Raw genomic sequence first — 21,326 nt, 5'->3', positions numbered from 1 at the left:
GTTGGCGCTAATATGGCATAACAGTTAAAGCCAGAGGCTTTGCGACATGCTCTCATCTCCCGGCGGCGCGCGGCCACGTGATTCATGGAGCTTCTAAACAAACCAGCGACTGTCAATGCATTTGAATGGCTTAAGCGGATACACAACAGTTTTACCATAGGCCTACAGGTATTTGCAGCAATTTTTTTTATTACGTCAACCATATTTACAGGATCATTTTATTATGGAGAGAGATGGAGATGCAACATTGTTAACATTAATGTTAATGTTTTTCTTGTATTTAGCCCACAGGTACTCCTTACTAATTGGTCACACTCACTCTCATTGATGTTTTTGTTGCTTTAGTTGCTTCTTTTGCTCTCATTTGTAAGTCGCTTTGGATAAAAGCGTCTGCTAAAAAATGACTAAATATATGGTCAAATGTGACCATACACCTTAACTATTTTTCAATTAAATAAATGTTCTATATTTTAATTTAATAATATTTATTGAATATTTTGAGGATATCTTTTGGCACTAAATTGGCCTACTATTTGTGCAATAATTATGGTGTATATATAAATAATTTTTCTTATTTATATTACAATTAGTCTAGCAATTAAGGTTAAAATAGAGAATTCCAATGCAAAGAGGCAAATTAGAGTAATTTTGTGGCTGGAAAAATAATTTTAATTTGTAAAGCCATGGTTTACCCACTAGGTGCTTGTATGGCTCTTTAATAAATATACATCTATCTAGTCTAGTTGCTCAAAAAAGTATTGCAGATCATAACTGCTTACTTATTTTTAGGATTGGCTGTGATTGGCTAACATCTTTGCATATGAAATAAGTATTACATGTTTAGCACATTTTTACTGTTACAGCTCTCAAGGTTAACTTATCGTGAAGAGTGTTGAATATACAGTAGCATTATATTTAGATCTATGGCAGCAACAGAGGCAAAATATTTATATCTATGTTTGTATATGATAGTTTATATAAATTACTGCATGTGCGGCAACTGGAGCTTCCAAAGGCGTGGCTTTACCAATCAGCGATTGGCTCTTTTATTTAGAAGGCGGGACTTATTCCGCCATTTTGCGCATTGCACTTTCTTCCATTCATAGTAATCTGAGTGTAGCATCTTTGTATATCTAAAGTCTTTGGCACAGAAGCGTTCTGTTCATATGCTAATGCCATGTTTGTTTATCTATGTTTTCCAGACTAAAATCCCAGGTGTGGGGTTCGTGAAGATACATGCGCCATGGGAAGTTCTGTGTCGAGAAGCCGAGTTTATGAAGCTCAAAATGCCAACAATAAAGGTATCTGTTCTTCAGTCTTATAAAGTGACCGGAGATCATATTCTATACTGATGTGCTGTCATTTTCAGAAATATGAAGTCAGTCATGGAAGCGGCATTGTGGAGAAGATCAACATGTTTATGCAGAAAGCCACTGCACCTTTGCAACCTAACGTCTTGGATAGACAAACGGAAGATGAGAAGCACCTCTCCTACGCGTTCTCACGAGAAAAACGGCATCTGTAAGTCTGCGGTCATTCACGAACATGCTTGGATCATGTTTAGGATGATTTCTGACCAACTGTTGTACATAGGGTTGTCAACCGTTTCGTATAATACAGAATCTCAGTTTGTCCCGTGTACACAGGCTAATGTTAATGTTATTGTTATCGATCCAATAAGAAAATTACATAATTAGATACAATTTGATAAGATAATTCAGCCACAAAGCAGTAAAAAAACTAACTAAATCATGTGCTAATCATGTTAGAAACATTGTAGCAATGTGCTAAATCATGCTAGAAACTTTATCAACATGCTAAAATATTAAACAATGTGCTAAATCATGTTAGAAACATTGTAGCAATGTGTTAAATCAGGCTAGAAACATGTTAAAACATGCTAATAACATATTAAAACATGCTATCCATGTGTTAAATCATGCTAGAAACATGTTAAAACATGCTACCAACACATTAAAACATCCAATCAATGTGTTAAATCATGCTAGAAACATGTTAAAACATGCTAACAACATATTAAAACATGCTATCAATGTGCTAAATCATGCTAGAAACTATCAACATGCTAAAATATGTAAGCAATGTGCTAAATCATGTTATAAACATTGTAGCAATGTGTTAAATCAGGCTAGAAACATGTTAAAACATGCTGACAACTTATTAAAACATGCTATCAATGTGTTAAATCATGCTAGAAACATGTTAAAACATGTTAACAACGTATTAAACATGCTATCAATATGTTAAATCATGCTAGAAACATGTTAAAACATGCTAACAACGTATTAAAACATGCTATCAATGTGTTAAATCATGCTAGAAACATGTAAAAAAAATGCAAACAACGTATAAAAACATACTATCAATGTGTTAAATCATGCTAGAAACATGTTAACAATGTGGTATATCATGATAGCAACATGTTTAAACATGCTAGCAACGTGTTAAATCATGCTATCAATGCGTTAAATCACGCTAGAAACATGTTAAAACATGCTAAAGGCATATTAAAACATGCTATCAATATGGTAAATCATGCTAGAAACAATGTAGCAATGTGCTAAATCATGCTAGAAACTTTGTAGCAATGTGCTAAATCATGCTAGAGACTTTATCAACATGCTAAAATATTCAAGCAATGTGCTAAATAATGCTAGAAACTATCAACATGCTAAAATATTCAAGCAATGTGCTAAATCAGGCTAGAAACATTGTAGCAATGTGTTAAATAATGCTAGAAACATGTTAGCAACATGTTAACAAATTAAAACATGCTATCAATGTGTTAAATCGTGTTAGAAACATGTTAAATCTTGTTAAATGATTGTCTTTCCTGAAGTTGGCAACCCTAGTTGTACATGATCTATTCCTCACATTCTACTTGGATGAATGAAAAACATAACAGATGATTTTGCCAAATGCTATTTGTACTTTAGAAGTCATCAGTCAAAGACGTGATAGTTATAAACGGTCACATTTCTGGTCCAGCTAATGTAGTGAAATATGAAGGATGCTCATTAATAACCCTTTGAAAGGCAGTATTGCTTCAGTTTTTATAGCCTCATGGTGTTATTGCCTGTGAAATTGAACAAGGAGGCACAAACCAGTGAATGAAATGACTCTTGGTCTCTTTTCACAGCTTTGATTTATCAGACAGAAACTCCTTCTTCGACAGCAAAACCAGGAGCTCAATAGTAAGTTCCAGTCTCTTGTGAAAAGCCCATCCAGTCAGGGGCGATTTAAGACCTGATGTGATTAGCATCAGCCTGTGTGCCCCCACACCAAAATGTCAGTGACGTCAAAGTGGACGATAATTTCAGTCACTTGATTTGTCAGCTGCCTCTTCAAACGCTGTTTAACCTCAGAATGATTTTTGTCAGCAGTATGTATTTATTTTTGCTATTTTAGGTCTCTTAAAGGTATCCTATGATATTAAGAACATTGGTCTTCTAACATTATGTTGGCTTGACAAAGATGGCTTGTTGGCTTGACTATTTTAGCTGCTTCTTCTGCGACCACAATTATAAAATGAATGCGTCCCAAAACGTTCTAGCTGTGACCAGAAAACTCTGACCTTCAGACTGTTCTGACTCGGAGATATGTGTTGCTTATGCTAGCAATGTGTTAAAACACAGCAGCAACATGTTAAAATATAATGGCAATGTGCTAAATAATGCTAGGAACATGTTAAAACATGTTATCAGTGTTAAAACATGCTATCAAAACATGTTATCAATCACGTTAGAAACATGCTAGAAATGTGTTAATATGATAGCAATGTGCTAAATCATGTTAAAATATGATAGCAATGTGCTAAATCATGTTAAAATATGATAGCAATGTGCTAAATCATGTTAGCAACATGTTAAAACATGTTATCAGTGTTAAAACATGCTATCAAAACATGTTATCAATCACGTTAGAAACATGCTAGAAATGTGTTAATATGATAGCAATGTGTTAAATCATGTTAGCAACATGTTAAAACATGTTATCAGTGTTAAAACATGCCAGCAAAACATGTTATCAATCATGTTAGAAACATGTTAGAAATGTGTTCAAATGTTAGCAGTGTGTTAAATCATGTTAGCAACATGTTAAAATATGATAGCAATGAGCTAAATCATGTTAAAGTATGATAGCAATGTGCTAAATCATGTTAGCAACATGTTAAAACGTCGTCGGTGTTAAAACATGCTAATAGTGTTAAAAAATGCTATCACAACATGTTATCAATCATTTTAGAAACATGCTAGCAATATGCTAAATCGTGTTAGCAACATGTTAAAACATGTTAGCAGTGTTAAGACATGCTTTCAAAACATGTTATCAATCGTGCTAGAAACATGCTAGCAATGTGTTAAATCATGCTAGAAACATGTTAAAATATGTTAACAACACATTAGCAATGTGTTAAATCATGCTAGCAACATACTAAGTCACATTAACATGTTAAAATGTCAGAAATGTGTTAATTCATGCTAGAAACATGAAAACAATGTTTTAAATCATGTAAGAAACATGTTAAATCATGTTAAAAGTATGTTAATACATACAAGAAACATGCATGCAAAACATGTTAACAGTGTGCTAAATGGTGTTATCAAACATTAAAACATGCTAGCAATGTGCAAAACCTTCCTAGCAACATGTTCACACATGATAGCAATGTGTTAATTCATGCTAGAAACATGCTAGTAATGTGTGTTAAATCATGTTAGAAACATGTTAAATCATGCTAGCAATGTGCTAATTCATGCTAAAACATGCCTGCAACATGCTAAAACATGTCAACAGCTTGTTTAAACATGTTAACAATGTGTTAGAACATTTTATTGACCACTTTGAGTGAAATCTTCAAACTTAAACTTATTTTTAGGCTTTGTCAAGCCAACATCAATGTTTGTCATCAAACTTTACTCATTTTAGTTATATTTCGAGTCTAATATCACCAATCAGGAATGCTATTTCTAATAACCTTTATTTGTTAATCCTCGTTATAAACCTATGTATTAATCATCAACAGGTGTATGAAATTTTAAAACGAACAAAATGCACACGGGCTAAGTTTATCATGGGTAAGTTTCCTCTTATTATTACTTTTGCTTGACATGCATAATTACAGTTAATTGCAATTAACCCTGAACCAAACCCTGATCCTAAACCTAACCATATAAAGTAAGTACAATATACTCACAGCGAAGTTTCGTTCTTCGCTTATGGGTGAACCGAAGTTTGAAATACCTTTGCAGAGATATACTTTTATTCAGAGATGTATAAAGTACTGGAGACACATACTTGAGTAAAAGTACAAGTTCCTTATCAAAAAAGTGACTTGAGTAGAAGTTGAAGTGCTCTTTAAGCACCACACTTAGGTAGAAGTACTAAAGTATTCAACATTTTTTGTACTTAAGTATTGCAGGTAGTTTATTTTAAAATGTACTACTCAAGTACTGAAAGTAAAAGTACAAGTATTGTGTTATGTAGTTATTAAAGAAAGTAGTCAAAAGTTTGAACATCATATTGTTTTTATTATTTCAAATGATTAAGCTAAAGGACAATCACAATGTTGGTAGGTAATTTTTCTACATATTGTCATATAAATAACCTGAAAATACTGTAGTTCATTAACATTAAATCTTACTATAACCACTCTTACTAAAGAAAATGGGGTAAGCACACTTATATTCTCATTTCAAGAGGTGTTCTGAGTAAATGATTTGTTTGTAACACTTTACAATATGGTTTGATTTGTTAACATTACATTAGTTAATGTATTAGACTAATAACTAACATGAACTAACCATGATCAATACATTTGTTACTGTATTAATTAATCTTTGTTAATCTTAGTTAATAAAAATCTCTCTCTCTCTCTCTCTCTCTCTCTCTCTCTCTCTCTCTCTCTCTCTCTCTCTCTCTCTCTCTCTCTCTCTCTCGCGCTCTGTCTCTCTCTCTCGCACTCTCGCGCGTGCTCTCTCTCTCATGCGTGGTAATGTGGGTTTGGAATGGAATGATTCGTAACATTTTTATAGTTGTAACGAGTAACGATGCAGCACATAAAAAAAATATCGGAGTAAAAGTATTAAACTCATCGAAAATATGTACTGAAGTAAAAGTGGAAGTAGGAGAAAAAAATAATACTCTAGTAAAGTACAGATACTGCCTTTTAGTACTTAAGTACAGTAGTGAAGTAACGTTAGTTCTACTTCGTTACTATACATCTCTGCTTTTGTGTGTGTGTGTGTGTGTGTGTGTTGGCAGGAATCAGCAGTCTGCTCGGCAGTGGTGTTTACACAGAGGCCTACCCCTTGCATGATGTGAGTAACATCATATTTTGCTGTTTTTATGTGTTCGCAAACATCTTTCCGCTTCTCTCCTGTTGATTTGTTGTATTTCTTGTGTCAGTTCATTTGAATCATTTTAATTACAGGGAGATATTGACGACGTACATGCTGAAACAAACGACAGAAAGGTAAGAGACATGTTTACATGTAGTGGGATACATACTTAAATCTTGGACTTGTGTTTTCACCCAACAATGAAAATAATGTCATTTATTCCTCACCCTCATGCCGTTCCACACCTGTAAGACACAAACACAAATTAAGATATTTGTGTTGAAATCCGAAGGCTCAGTGACGCCTGCAAAGCCAGCAATGACATTTCCTCTCTCAAGATCCATTAATTTCGAATTTCGAAATCGGTTATCACTATATAAGTCGTTATTTAGTTTTTTTTTGGCGCACCAAAAATATTCTTGTCGCTTTATGATATTAATATTGACCCACTGTACTCACATGAACTGATTTAAATATGTTTTTAGTACAGTAATGGATCATGAGAGAGATATCGTCATTGCTGGCTATGCTGGCCTCACTGAGTCTTCGGATTTCAACACAAATATCTTAATAAGAATAAGAAGATATTCAGTTGTGGAACGGCATGAGGGTGAGGAATAAATGACATTATTTTCATTTTGGGTGAACTAACCCTTTAACCTGCCATTAGTTTGGAAAATGGCTACATTTCACATATAAATAAAAAATAGAGAATTCAATATTTTATATTATATTATATTATATTAGATTAGATTAGATTAGATTAGATTAGATTAGATTAGATTAGATTAGATTAGATTTTATATTATATTAATTTATTATATTATTATATAAAACCATTGAAAACATTTGTTACTTGAAATAAATGTCAACTGAAATAAAAGACAAATATAATAAACTTATACATTTATTTCAACTAGTTCAATTATTTCTCATTTTTATTTAGTTTATTTATTTAACTTGCTTTAGCTATATATATAAATTACAAAATAAAAACATAAATGTATGTATCCTAACATAAATCTGAAAAAAAACTATTTAAAATAATAACTTTTTTTATATGCCTTTTAATTAATTTTTAATGTTATATATATATATATAAATAATATTTAAATAATTTATTTTAACTAGTTGCCAAGGCAATATTTTTCATTCTTATTTAGTTTTACATGATGTGCTAAAATTACAATAAAATTAATAAAAGCTATACAGGCATAAAAATTGCAAGATAAAACATGAAATAACAGCTATATAGACACACAGAAAATTAACTAAAGCTTTAACTAAATTGAAAATGGAAATATATATGTCAATGATACTAAAATAATACTGATATTATAACACTCACTGTGTATATATATATATATATATATATATATATATATATATATATATATATATATATATATATATTATTAGTGCTGGGGAAAAATAAATCACGATTAATCGCATCCGAAATAAAAGTTCATGTTTACATAATATATTTGTGTGTACTGTGTATAATTATTATGTATATATAAATACACACACATGCATGTATATATTTAAGAAATATTTGAATGTATATACTGTTTATATAATTTATCTTGTATAAAATATAACATATTTTTCTTAAATATATACATGCATGTGTGTGTATTTATACACACATAATAATTATACACAGTACACACACATATATTATGTAAACATGAACTTTTATTTCGGATGCGAATAATCGTGATTAATTTTTCCCCAGCACTAATAATAATAATAATATCTATATCCTATTACAAAAAAAAACATACATTTATGTATTCTAATATAAATCTAAAAAACATGCCTTTTAATTCATTTTAATGTTATAGTTAATTTTATAATATAACATTCTCAGTTCATTCTTAAATGTAATAGATTTCTAGATTTTCTCAGTTTGGCAATATAAATACGTTTGTCGATATACACATTATTGTATCTAACAGAACTGACACATTGAGTTACTACCAGGAGAGACATTGTGTGTGTAGAACAGGGCAAACACAAATTATTATTTCATTACACGTTTAACAGGATAATCAAAAGTTTTATCCCACATCTCAGTGACGCATTTAAATTTTTCACATTTTGCACAATAACCTAAAAACACCTCAAGCTTCGGGTGCTCGGGATAATGAAGCCATAATTCAGAGGATTTGCCTGAATGATGCCTGCGCTAAGGTTTCCAGCATCCATCCCAGAATAATCAATAGGCTATATAAAGTGATGAATCCTACGTTCTTCACTTTACCATCTGTAGACGGAATAGATGTGTTATCATTGCATCCTCCCTGCATCTGCTCTCTAAATCTGGTCTTATCACACATTAATCGTCCTCCTTTCCTTCGCCTGTTTGGACTGTTTGATGGCGTACTGTAAGAATCTGGTAATTGAATCTCATATTGACCACTTGATGTGATGAAACGCTGTAAATGGGCTGCAGGATCTAGACCTATAGCTTGTGTAGACCTGGTGAGACTCTGGACTCGCCTGCAGCGAGCTCCGAATAATTGTCAGGTCACCAAGGCAACAGGATCATTTCCCACTTCAGCCATCTGTGAGCGGCACTCCTGCAGGCTTACTGTTGAGTCTCACTGTTTAGTGGGCAGTGTAGCCCTTCTCTAAATAATTTATCACCGCTATTTTCAAGAACTGAAAAAGAGTAAATGCTCTTTTTTTCACAACAAACCCTTAAGGACCCTTGGAGAGAGTTGGAGTTTGTGGCTGTTAGGCTGTGTTTACACCTGGTATTAAAGGGTTAGTTCACCCAAAATTGAAAATAAAGTCAGTAATTACTCACCCTCATGTTGTTCCAACCATGTAAGACCTTCGTTCATCTTCGGAACATAATTTAGTATATTTTTGATGAAATCTGAGAGCTGTCTCACTCCTCCATAGGCTTTCAGAGGGAATGAAACTTGATGGCCCAGAATAGTAAGTAAAAACGTCATTTAAGGAGTCCAAATGACTACAGTGGCTCTGTATTAAGTCTATCATGCGACGAAAATACTTTTTGAGCGGAAAAACAACAAAAATAACTACTTTATCCCACTATTATTGTTGTTCAATTTGAGCCTCTGACGAGAGTTCGCGGGAGTGCCACGATGCATGCGCGAGAACTGAGATTACGGCGTTCTTCTCGTACTACTCCGAAAGAGTGAGCAGCCAGTAACAAGTAGTAGTAGAAGAAGAACGCCGTAATCTCAGTTCTCGCGCATGCGTCGTGGCACTCCCGCGAACTCTCGTCAGATATGGGCTTTTTTAGATCTTTCCATCTAATGGATAAAATAAGCTCACGCTATTTACATATGAATGCGACCGGAGACGGCGGAAAAACATTCTGCTTTCGTTTCAGCCGCTAGACCAGCCGAACGCTGTGAGTGTGGGCCAAGTGTGCCGCACACGTCCTGAAAAGTGAAGCCAAACGTCTCGATCGCTCCCAGGTGGCTGATCCCAGTATAGCTCATAAACCCCGCCCTCTCCATGTATTCTAATGGGACGCGAGACAAACTAAACAATCAAATTACACTTAAAATACATTTTTTCCAAAGATAGTTTCTGTCATTTTAAAGGGATAGTTCACCCAAAAATGAAAATTAGCCCATGATTTACTCACCCTCAAGTCATCCGAGGTGTATATGACATTCTTCTTTCAGACGAATAAAATCTGAGTTATATTACAAAAGTCCAGGCTAATCCAAGGTTTAGAATTGGATTAATAGTTGCTCTGTTTTTGAAGTCCATAAAAAGTGCATCTGCCCATCAAATAACTGCTCCATGCGGCTCTGGGGTGTTAATAAAGGCCTTCTGAAGCGAATCGATGCGTTTGTGTAAGAAAAATATCCATATTTAAAACTTTATCAAGTAAACTTTCGGCCGACCGCCTTCCGCCTTCCACTTCAGTACACCGACTGAACAATAATGGAGAAGTTAAGACTACTTTTCCTGCATTTTTTTTATATTCAGTAATATTCTTAAAAATGAGATACTAGTAACACATTACTGCCATGGATATTCTGTATCATAGCAACCAAAGTAGCTCAGCTGGAAAAACACTGTGCTTGCAAATCGTTCTCAAGCGCCACCAGCTGGCCGTTTTCAGAAGAGCATCAGGTGTTTTTTAGCTGGCTAAAAATGCTTTGATGGACACACGATAATTTAATATTGCTAGGCATGTGGCCAATTAGTCTCTTTAGCATTTATGCAAAATACTGGAGCCAAACCTGCGAAAAAAGTCCAGAAAATTCCACAGCGTTCCTGTACACGTCATTTGCAGTTGTAACTCATGGGCGGGGATTATGCTAATTATAAATGAGCGTGCACGCGCATCCTATTTACGAATGTTTGTAATTCATTAATATTCACACGTTTAACTACCGAATCCGTGGTATACGAAGCATTTGTGAATCTGGAGGAGAGTTTTCGAAAAAGGTGAGTTTTACGCGCAAATTGCGATATATTTACGAAAGTTTCATGAATGAGGCCTCTTGAGTTGTTCTGCAGCTAACAGATACTGCGGGAGTGTGGGCGGGGTTTTAATATCGATATACCCTCTACTGCGCAGACTCAGGTGCAGAATCAGCGAAAGATGTCAGCGCCATATTCGGACTTTTGGCGGCTTCACTTTTCTCCAATAGTAGATAGTGAAGGGGCGTCGTCCATCTTTTTTTACAGTCTATAGTGAGGGCCCTATCATACACACGGCGCAATGTGGCGCCGGACGCGACGCAAGTGTTTTTTTGCTAGTTTCAGCCTGACGCAGTTCTCATTTTCATGTCCAGCGTCATGTTGTTTAAATAGCAAAAGCACTCGCGCCATCTTTTCGCCCATGGGTGTGTTGGTCTGAAAACCAGGTGTGTTCAGGAGCATTGTTGGCGTGTTGCTATTTTGAGGAACTGAAACGACTGCGCCATTGACCAACACAAACCTGCCCTAAAGTCAATAGCGCAGTATTTTATGTGTTATTTAAAGGGTGTGTTAGTAATATGCGCCTATAGGCGGGTGCACAACGCGCATACACTCTGCTTATTACACACACAGGGATGCTCAGCAGCACACACGGAAAAAAAAAAAGGATTCCTCTCTGGAGAAGCGTTCAGTCTTTCCGCTCGCAATGTAAATAGCGAATCCGTCATGTTGTGAGCGCAACTGGCTTTTAAAGGGAAAGGGAGATGAGACTCTGACTGGTTTATTGCACGTTACGCCCAAAACACACCCATGACTCATTAAGAGACGAGGGACAATCCTTTTAGACCATGCTCCGGTCGAGCAGACCGTTTTTTTCCATTGTTAAACTAGCAAAAGTGGATTCGGACCATCAGCTCAGATCATTAAAATAGGACCCTGTGTTAGAAATCAGGAATGGTGAGAGAACATTGTGCTGGTACGTTTTTCATTTGGGTCTCCAGACGACAAAGATTATATTCCGTCTGGCTAGCGTGCATCCCATAATGTTCATGCATTAGGTCAGTAGACGGAGAGAAGACGGTCTTTTGTGGCTGTTTGAACACATGAGCGTCTACACTACGAAAGCAATCCGGTCCATGTGTTTTCCACTACCTCTGGAAGTGGTCGAAAGTGGACAAGCTCAAACCGCTTTAGACCCGTTTACACCTGTATTTAGTGACGTCCACTTGCGATCCGATCGACTTTAAAATCTTCTTATTGCCAGGTGTAATCAGAGCCTGTGTGTTTGATTTGATTCCACTCCTAAAACATGGTTTTGCCTTTTTTTTGTAGATCTACACATTTAAAATGCCTATGTCGAGTGTGCTTTTGTTGTTCATTTGTCCTTTTCATGGAATGATCAGTTATTTTGCCTTTTTCATGAAACCTCTAAGACGTGCACTCACTGTATGTCAGTATCATTTTTCCAGAACGTTTGTGATTTTTAGTTCTGTCTTCGCAGATCTTGTATGAACAGTGGGCGAGCTACAGCATATTCTACAAGTACCAGCCCATCGGACTGATCAGGTATTATCCCGAGGCTGAAGAGAGTAGAGGTGTTAGAAATACCTTCTGATAGGCATTAATCAGGAGTCAGATGATCAGATGGGATGAGCGATGTCTGAAGAAATGTTTATGTCTTTGACATCATTCCCATAGGTCTTTTTTTTGTCTAGAGCTATTATTTATATATATATAAAAAAACATACAAAATTAAATTGATGCATACAGTGAATTGAATACACTTCTATGATGAGCTTGTTTCAATGTTCTGAATAAAAATTTATTTTAATATTTTAGAGAGCATAAAGTAAAAAAATGTCAAGGTAATACAACCCCAAATCAGAAAAAGTTGGGACAGTATGGAAAACGCAAAAAAAAAAAAAAAGAAGTGATTTCTAAATTTCCTTTGACTTGTATTTCATTGCAGACAATATGAACACAAAATATTTCATGTTTTGTCTGGTCAACTTCATGTCATTTGTAAATATGCATCCTTTCCTGTCATTCAGACCTGCAACACATTTAAAAAAAAGTTGGGACAGTAGCAATTTAGGGCTAGTAATGAGGTAAAATGGTTAAATAATGATGTGATTTGAAACAGGTGATGTCAACAGGTGATTGTAATTATGATTTGGTACAAAAGTAGCATCCAAGAACGGTCTAATCCTTTAGGAGCAAAGATGGGCCGAGGATCGCCAGTTTGCCAACAAATACGTGAGAAAATTATTGAAATGTTTAAAAACAATGTTCCTCAAAGAAAGATAGGAAGAGATTTGGATATTTCACATTCAACAGTGCATAACATAATTAAAAGATTCAAGGAATCTGGAGGAATCTCAGTGCGTAAAGGACAAGGGCGCAAGCCTAAGCTGAACAACCGTGATCTCCGATCCCTCAGGCGGCACTGCATCAAGAATCGTCATTCATCTAGAAGCGAGATCACCACATGGGCTCAGGACTACTTTGGCAAACCTTTGTCAAGTACCACAATACGTAGTTACATCCACAAATGCCAGTTAAAACTGTACTGTGCCAAAAGGAAGCCCTATGTTAACAGTGTCCAGAAGCGCCGTCGACTTCTCTGGGCTCGGAGGCATCTGGGATGGACCATCACACAGTGGAAACGTGTACTGTGGTCAGATGAATCAGTATTTCAGGTATTTTTTGGGAGGAATGGACGCCGTGTGCTCCGGACCAACGAAGAAAAGGATCATCCAGACTGTTACCAGCAACAAGTCCAAAAGCCAGGGTCTGTCATGGTATGGGGTTGTGTCAGTGCCCTTGGCAAAGGTAACTTGCACTTCTGTGAAGGCACCATTAATGCTGAAAAGTACATAGAGATTTTGTAGCATAATATGCTGCCTTCAAGAAGACATCTTTTCCAGGGACGTCCATGCATATTTCAACAAGACAATGCAAAACCACATTCTGCACACATTACAAAGTCCTGGCTGCGGAGGAAGAGGGTACGGGTACTTGACTGGCCTGCCTCAGTCCCGACCTGTCTCCAATAGAGAATGTGTGGCGCATTTTGAAGCGCAAAATGCGACAACGAAGACCCCGTACTGTTGCCCACGTTAAGACTTGTTTGCAGGAAGAATGAGACAAAATTACACCTGAAACACTTCATCACTTGGTGTCTTCAGTCCCTAAACGTCTTTTAAGTGTTGTGAAAAGGAATGGCAACATTACAAAGTGGTAAATGCTTTACTGTCCCAACTTTTTTTGAAATGTGTTGCAGGTCTGAATGACAGGAAAGGATGCATATTTACAAATGACATGAAGTTGACCAGACAAAACATGAAATATTTTTTGTTCATATTGTCTGCAATGAAATACAAGTCAAAGTAAATTTAGAAATCACTTCTTTTTTTTTTATTTGCGTTTTCCATACTGTCCCAACTTTTTCTGATTTGGGGTTGTACATTATTATTTCTATTTTAGGGAAAATATTATTTATCAACTGCTTCACTGCCTATTCAAATTTTAAAGTGCACTATATAGGGGATAGGGAACGAATCAGACAGTGCATTATATAGGGGATAGCAAACGAATCAGACAGTGCACTATATAGGGGATAGGGAAGGATTCAGACAGTGCACTATATAGGGGATGGGGAAGGATTCAGACAGTGCATTATATGGGGGATAGGGAACGATTCAGACATTGTACTATATAGGGGATAGGGAACGATTCAGACAGTGCATTATATAGGGGATAGAGAACGATTCAGACAGTGCATTATATAGGGGATAGAGAATGATAGACAGTGTACTATATAGGGGATAGGGAACGAATCAGACAGTGCATTATATAGGGGATAGGGAACGATTCAGACAGTGCATTATATAGGGGATAGAGAACGATAGACAGTGTACTATATAGGGGATAGCGAACGAATCAGACAGTGCACTATATAGGGGATGGGGAAGGATTCAGACAGTGCATTATATGGGGGATAGGGAACGATTCAGACATTGTACTATATAGGGGATAGGGAACGATTCAGACAGTGCATTATATAGGGGATAGAGAATGATAGACAGTGTACTATATAGGGGATAGGGAACGAATCAGACAGTGCATTATATAGGGGATAGGGAACGATTCAGACAGTGCATTATATAGGGGATAGGGAACGATTCAGACAGTGCATTATATAGGGGATAGAGAACGATAGACAGTGTACTATATAAGGGATAGCGAACGAATCAGACAGTGCACTATATAGGGGGTAGGGAAGGATTCAGACAGTGCATTATATGGGGGATAGGGAACGATTCAGACAGTGCACTATATAGGGGATAGGGAATGATTCAGACAGTGCTCTATATAGGGGATAGGGAACGATTCAGACATTGTACTATATAGGGGATAGGGAACGATTCAGACAGTGCATTATATAGGGGATAGGGAACGATTCAGACAGTGCATTATATAGGGGATAGAGAACGATAGACAGTGTACTATATAGGGGATAGCGAACGAATCAGACAGTGCACTATATAGGGGATAGGGAAGGATTCAGACAGTGCACTATATAGGGGATAGGGAATGATTCAGACAGTGCTCTATATAGGGGATAGGGAACGATTCAGACATTGTACTATATAGGGGATAGGGAACGATTCAGACAGAGCACTATATAGGGGATAGGGAACGATTCAGACAGTGCACTATATAGGGGATAGGGAATGATTCAGACAGTGCTCTATATAGGGGATAGGGAACGATTCAGACATTGTACTATATAGGGGATAGGGAACGATTCAGACAGAGCAATATATGGGGGATAGAGAACGATAGACAGTGTACTATATAGGGGATAGGGAACGAATCAGACAGTGCATTATATAGGGGATAGGGAACGATTCAGACAGTGCATTATATAGGGGATAGAGAACGATAGACTGTACTATATAGGGGATAGGGAACGAATCAGACAGTGCATTATATAGGGGATAGGGAACGATTCAGACAGTGCATTATATAGGGGATAGAGAACGATAGACAGTGTACTATATAGGGGATAGGGAACGAATCAGACAGTGCTCTATATAGGGGATAGGGAGCGATTCAGACAGTGCACTATATAGGGGATAGGGAATGATTCAGACAGTGCACTATATAGGGGATAGGGAAAGATAGACAGTGCACTATATAGGGGATAGGGAGCGATTCAGACAGGGCACTATATAGGGGTATATATATATTTTTTTTCAACTGTTTATGTTCACTTAAGATAAAACAGACTATGTTTACTAGGATACATCCCGAAAAAACAGCCTTTTTTTTACTTAATTTTGTGTGAATTTGTCTGTTCAAACACAAGACATGAAAGCGAGATCAATTCACACAAAATTTCTCACTCTATTAATTGAGTTCTCTTTCACGTCTTCATGTGCTTGAATATTTAAATTGGCAAGGCGTAAAAACACGTGCAAATGATAAACTTTTGCGATGCAGCATCGCCCGATCAGGGAACTTACAGCTGCGTAAAACTGTCCCGAGCGACATTTACACACAGTCCTTATTGTCGAGTCCTGAAGTCGAGCATGTATTCTTTCTGATGTTTACTAGTTTTAACTGATTTTTCTCTACTTTGTTCTTCTTTATTTCTCTCTTAGGAAGTATTTTGGTGAGAAAGTGGGCCTGTACTTTGCGTGGCTGGGTGTGTATACTCAGATGCTAATCCCAGCAGCGGTTGTGGGCGTTATCGTGTTCCTGTACGGCTGTGCCACTGTGGACGACAACATCCCCAGGTCAACTTTATATAATTTATGTGATAGTCTATTTAGATTGTTTGCTAACTTTCATGTGACACCTCCCTAAACCGCTGACAGCTTTGTACATTAAAGGTCCCATGGCATGGCATTTTTCTATTATTTTATAGTGTTTCCTGAGGTGTACTTATATTGTTAGTATGATTTTTACATCATGAAATGTCATAATTTAGAAATAAAAGGCATTTTGTCTAGACTGCTGTTTGCCCTGTGGCTGAATGCCCTGTTTCAAGAGGCGTGTCTGCTGAGAGACTTCAGTAAAAACGCCCACTGTTGTGATTGGCTGACATCTTTGCATTTGAAATGAGCGGAGGGGGCGTGGTTTAACGAGGTCTACGACGCACGAGCTGCTGCCAGAGAGACGGATGGACCTGAGTTCACTTCTCATCAGTTCTCAACATGTCTCAGTTCAGGGTGAACTGTTGTAGTTACTAGCATATACTTCAGGTTATTAGTCTATTTCTAGTCGGAGGGGCTGTCACTCATGTCAGAAAGTTAGTAACTTTAGTAAATTATGGATCAGCGCTGACTCGAGACGCGAACCGTTTAGAACGATTCAGTCCGATTTGGTGAACTGGTTCGGTTCACTAAAAAGAACCGATTCAAAAGAATGATTCGTTCGCGAACCGGACATCACGGAGACGGATTGCTAACAAAGTTATTTATAGTAACTACTGAGTTATGAGAGCGCTGTCTGTCAGCGCGAGTTTATTGTGTTTGTATCTGAGAGTTCTGAATAAACACGAGTCCCAGTCACGCCGAGTCCGTCTTCATCATTATTACCAACTTTGTAACACATGCAATGTACCATTAAAGCGAGATGAACGAGTTAGTAAGTTTGATTAAAGCATTATTTCTACATATGTTCCAATCATATGAAAAGCGTCAGTGACGCGCATTGAGTAACTTACACAGCGCAAACAAAGACACAACAGCAGTAATCGAATGTAATCCAGTTTATTGTGGGGAAAGCTGGGTAGCCTAGCCGGATACCCTCACGCTTACCCCCCTTCTGCTTAATCTCACGCCGCGTTTGGTGCCTCCGCTGTGGGCCAGATGCAGTACTGGGGGTCGGGGATGTTGAAGGCCGAGCTTCGGCGTGTGTGAGGTTTATCTCTAAAGATGTGGCTCTGCCGATGTTGAACAGAAATTCCCGACTGTATGCACATTTAAGAACAGATAGACGCGACGAGGACGTACAAAAACACTGACTCACAAGATAGAAAACACAAAAACACCGTTCTGTCTGGAGAGAGAGAAGCCGCAGTGTGTGCACGAATAATAAATAATTAGCTACACATAAGAAATCACTGATCACAGATCAGAAGGAACTGAAAAAACACTTCTGTTTTCATTTGTACATCCAAACACTGAGAAACTGCCAGCGTTCACTCGTTCACAAGTAATGATCTCTCGAGCGTTTGCATGGGCCAGATTCTCTGGGCGGAGGAAAGGGAGGAAACCGTTCCTGCTTGGACGTCAAACCAGGAGACTTCAGGATTGGCTCGTATGGCCTGTCATTTTTTCAAAGGCAGAGAAAGACAGCCAGAACTCGGTTTTACCCCGATCAACATTTCTATCCACTTGGGGACAATATTCAGGCTAGGGGAACTCATATTAATGTTGAAATACCTCATAAAATGAAAATTTCATGCCATGGGACCTTTAAATGTTCTGCCAATCAATGCTTAATTATGTAGAATTCATTTGTCGCATAACATTTTGATTGACACATTCTTATCTGTGTCATGGAGTTCAAACGCATTTCTGTCTCTCACACCCCTGGGAAGCAAGTCTCAACTCGCAATGGTTTTGAACTTTGTGGGAAGATTTTTAACGAAGAATTTGCCTGGCCATTTACGAAGGAAACCACTGCTGCACTTTGCAAGAAAAGCGGGATGGATGTTGAAGTGCGTGGTAATTAGGGAGTTTGGAGTGGGTTTTGAAATGGTGCGACTGTAATGGACTGTAATGTAGTGTATAATGAGAGTGACTCAGTCTTCGCTGGCTGTCTCACAACGACATTCATTAATTCCACAGATGCCACTGCAGAAAACAAGCTGTTCCTAAACCGAGTGCCACGCATGCCTTCATTTTAAGCACTGTAGCTGTACAAAACATGTGTATATACTGTATGTATATATTTTCTTGGTTTATAGTACTGGGTAATTTACATGTGATCTGGATTATGTAATCAGATTCCAAAAATTAAGTACTTGTAATTCGATTATATTACGTTTTCAAATTCTCATAATCAGACTACAGTTGTTCAGAAGGTCTTCCAGGTTTGTGGAGTTGCGCACACACTGAAAACGGACAGCATTTGATCACTGGATTTACAGAAATCGTTTCACTTTTAAGAAGTGTTTTGTCAACATTGCAAGACTGCACATCTAGCCAGTTCCTGACGAACACATTCATTATTATTTGAATTATCACTTTATCACGTAATTATTTTTTTGAGTAACGAGTAATCAAACGAATGACTGTTTCTCCCGTTACAACGCCGTTAGCGTTACTGAGAATAAAATGCGGCGTTACTATAATTGAGCTCACTGAAGCGGTTTTCATCCGAACAGGCTTTCTGTCAGTCGGACATGCAACGCTTTTTTTTTTTTTCCCTCTGGTTGGTTGGTGTGTGTGTGTGCGGGCGTGCATGCCATGCGTGTTTATGGTACACATAACTGATGATGATTGGTGGGTGGGAGGGAGACAAGGTTGAGGTTGATAGGTTGAGTTCACACACACGCATATGCACAGTCACACACACCAACGAGTCAGAGCGATGGCAAGTCCAACGACTTCAAAGGTAGCTTTCGCTAACTGGAAGTATAATCGTTACTTTTCCCTCGTTGAGGTGAAAGGTAAGAATGTTTATGTAATGTGCAACTTATGCCCAGGAAGAAAGAGTCTCTCCACGTCAGTGGCAAGTAATTCTAATCTAATAAAAGCCTCACATCATCTCATGCCGCCACAAAATTAGTGGCTAAAAACCCAGCAATGGCCAAAAGTGATGTCCGGAAATATATATATTGACAAAATTATTTGGCAAAAAAGGCAAACTACAGCTACAGTTTTTTATGTTAGTATCCCAAAAAAATGCATAGAAAAACAAAGAAGATTGTAGAATAATGCTTTTTTTCTTTTAGAAATAAGAAATGCAATGCAGACTTAATTCATTAATAGCTTTTCTTGTTGTCTGGGGAAACATGGAGATATGATGCATTTCTGAAATCAGTTTTTTGTTGTTGTTGTCTCTCAGCATGGAGATCTGCGACGAGAGAAACAACATCACCATGTGCCCAATGTGTGACCGAGCCTGCAGTTACTGGAAACTGGTCACGGCTTGCGGCACGGCCAGGGCCAGCCACCTGTTCGACAATGCGGCCACCGTCTTCTTCGCCATCTTCATGGCACTCTGGGGTCAGCAGCTCTCTTCTCCTTTCATGTCCACCCGCATGCTTTGTTGCTGCTGTACACCGACTGTTGTGTCTGTACATATTGAGGGCGGATTTGATCTGGCAAATGTTGGAAGAGATTTGTGCCCTGGTTTTACACTTCTCTTTAATTCCCCCTGTACTCATCCCCGTGCAGATGCTGAGCCTCTTAAAAAGCTGGTATATTAAGCCCTAAATTTGCCCTTCCTGTTTTGATACCCTGCTGTTACAGGCTTTGAAATTAAAAATGACACCCTATGACAAATCAACTTGCTAACTTGAGTCCACGATAACCCTCTGGTGCATCTCACATGGGGGTCAAAAATGACTTTTTTAGGGCCCAAGCCCTGAAAGGGCGCAGAGCCCTATTGTTCTTCCTCAGATTATTCTTTGTTTTTTTTATTTTTTTTATTTTTTTTTTCGACTTCTCGGGTACTTTTGGGGCACTTAACATGCTCGAAAACTCTTGAAACTTCGCACAGGCGTCGGAATGCGCGGCCATCAGAGCCGGGCTGAAGCTGGTACCCGGGCGTGGCAGGGGGGCTCGACAGCGCCCCCTAAAGTGGGGTCTGAAAACTTGGTCCATATATCAAACACACTTGCACGTACATGTATGAAACTTGGTACACATTTAGATCTCATCGGGCCGAACAACTTTCGTGCTCATAGTTATGTGTCAGCCCAACAGGAAGTGAGCTATTATGGGTTGTTCGGAAAACGCATGCTCTGGAATTTAATATACTCCTCCGAGGCCATTGTTTCGATCATTGCCAAACTCGGTCAGCATTAAGTGAACATATCCAGGATGCTAAATTGCGAGCGGATTTTTGATATCTCGAAAAGTCTGGCCGTGGCGATGCAACGAATTTATGGCGAGAAAAGGGAAACAGGAAGTGTGTTATAACTTGTGCAAACATTGACTGGTTTGGATGAAACTTCAGCTGTGTGTTCGTTGTAAGAAGCCGATCACATGGATATGACTTTTGTGAGTCAAAGTTATAGCGCCACCAACTGGCAGCAGGAAGTGTGTCACTTTCAAAAATGCTTTGAATCACCATCTTATTTTCACCAGATTTATTTCAAACTTCATCAGTATAATGTGAAAACATGACAGATAGAGACGTATGAAATGGATTCCTGAAATTTCAAATACTGTTGCCATGGCAACGTGTCAAAGTTTAATAATCTTTTGGCTGTTCTGAGGCACTTAGCATGCTTGAAATAGCTTGAAACTGCTTGAAACTCAACACACACATCAGAGATGTCAGTCAGTACACATG

The 21,326-nt window shown here is 37.7% G+C and overlaps 1 protein-coding gene across 2 annotated transcripts in view; it reads left to right on the top strand.

Moving 5' to 3' along the window:
* Positions 1 to 21,326, top strand: part of ano1a (anoctamin 1, calcium activated chloride channel a) — an 81,222-nt gene that overhangs the window by 26,647 nt on the left and 33,249 nt on the right. For both annotated transcript variants that reach the window (XM_079806689.1, XM_079806688.1), the window contains exons 4-12: positions 1,203 to 1,301; positions 1,370 to 1,521; positions 3,161 to 3,215; positions 5,048 to 5,099; positions 6,286 to 6,341; positions 6,455 to 6,496; positions 12,286 to 12,350; positions 16,454 to 16,588; positions 19,872 to 20,032. In XM_079806689.1, the coding sequence (XP_079662815.1) occupies positions 1,203 to 1,301; positions 1,370 to 1,521; positions 3,161 to 3,215; positions 5,048 to 5,099; positions 6,286 to 6,341; positions 6,455 to 6,496; positions 12,286 to 12,350; positions 16,454 to 16,588; positions 19,872 to 20,032 (817 nt within the window). The remainder of the gene's footprint in view (positions 1 to 1,202; positions 1,302 to 1,369; positions 1,522 to 3,160; positions 3,216 to 5,047; positions 5,100 to 6,285; positions 6,342 to 6,454; positions 6,497 to 12,285; positions 12,351 to 16,453; positions 16,589 to 19,871; positions 20,033 to 21,326) is intronic.

The sequence above is a fragment of the Gobio gobio genome (genome assembly GCF_949357685.1).
Source record: "Gobio gobio genome assembly, chromosome: 2".
Taxonomy (NCBI): Eukaryota; Metazoa; Chordata; class Actinopteri; order Cypriniformes; family Gobionidae; genus Gobio; species Gobio gobio.
The sequence above is the reverse complement of the archived record's forward strand: the minus strand, read 5'-3'. Positions and strand labels throughout refer to the sequence as shown.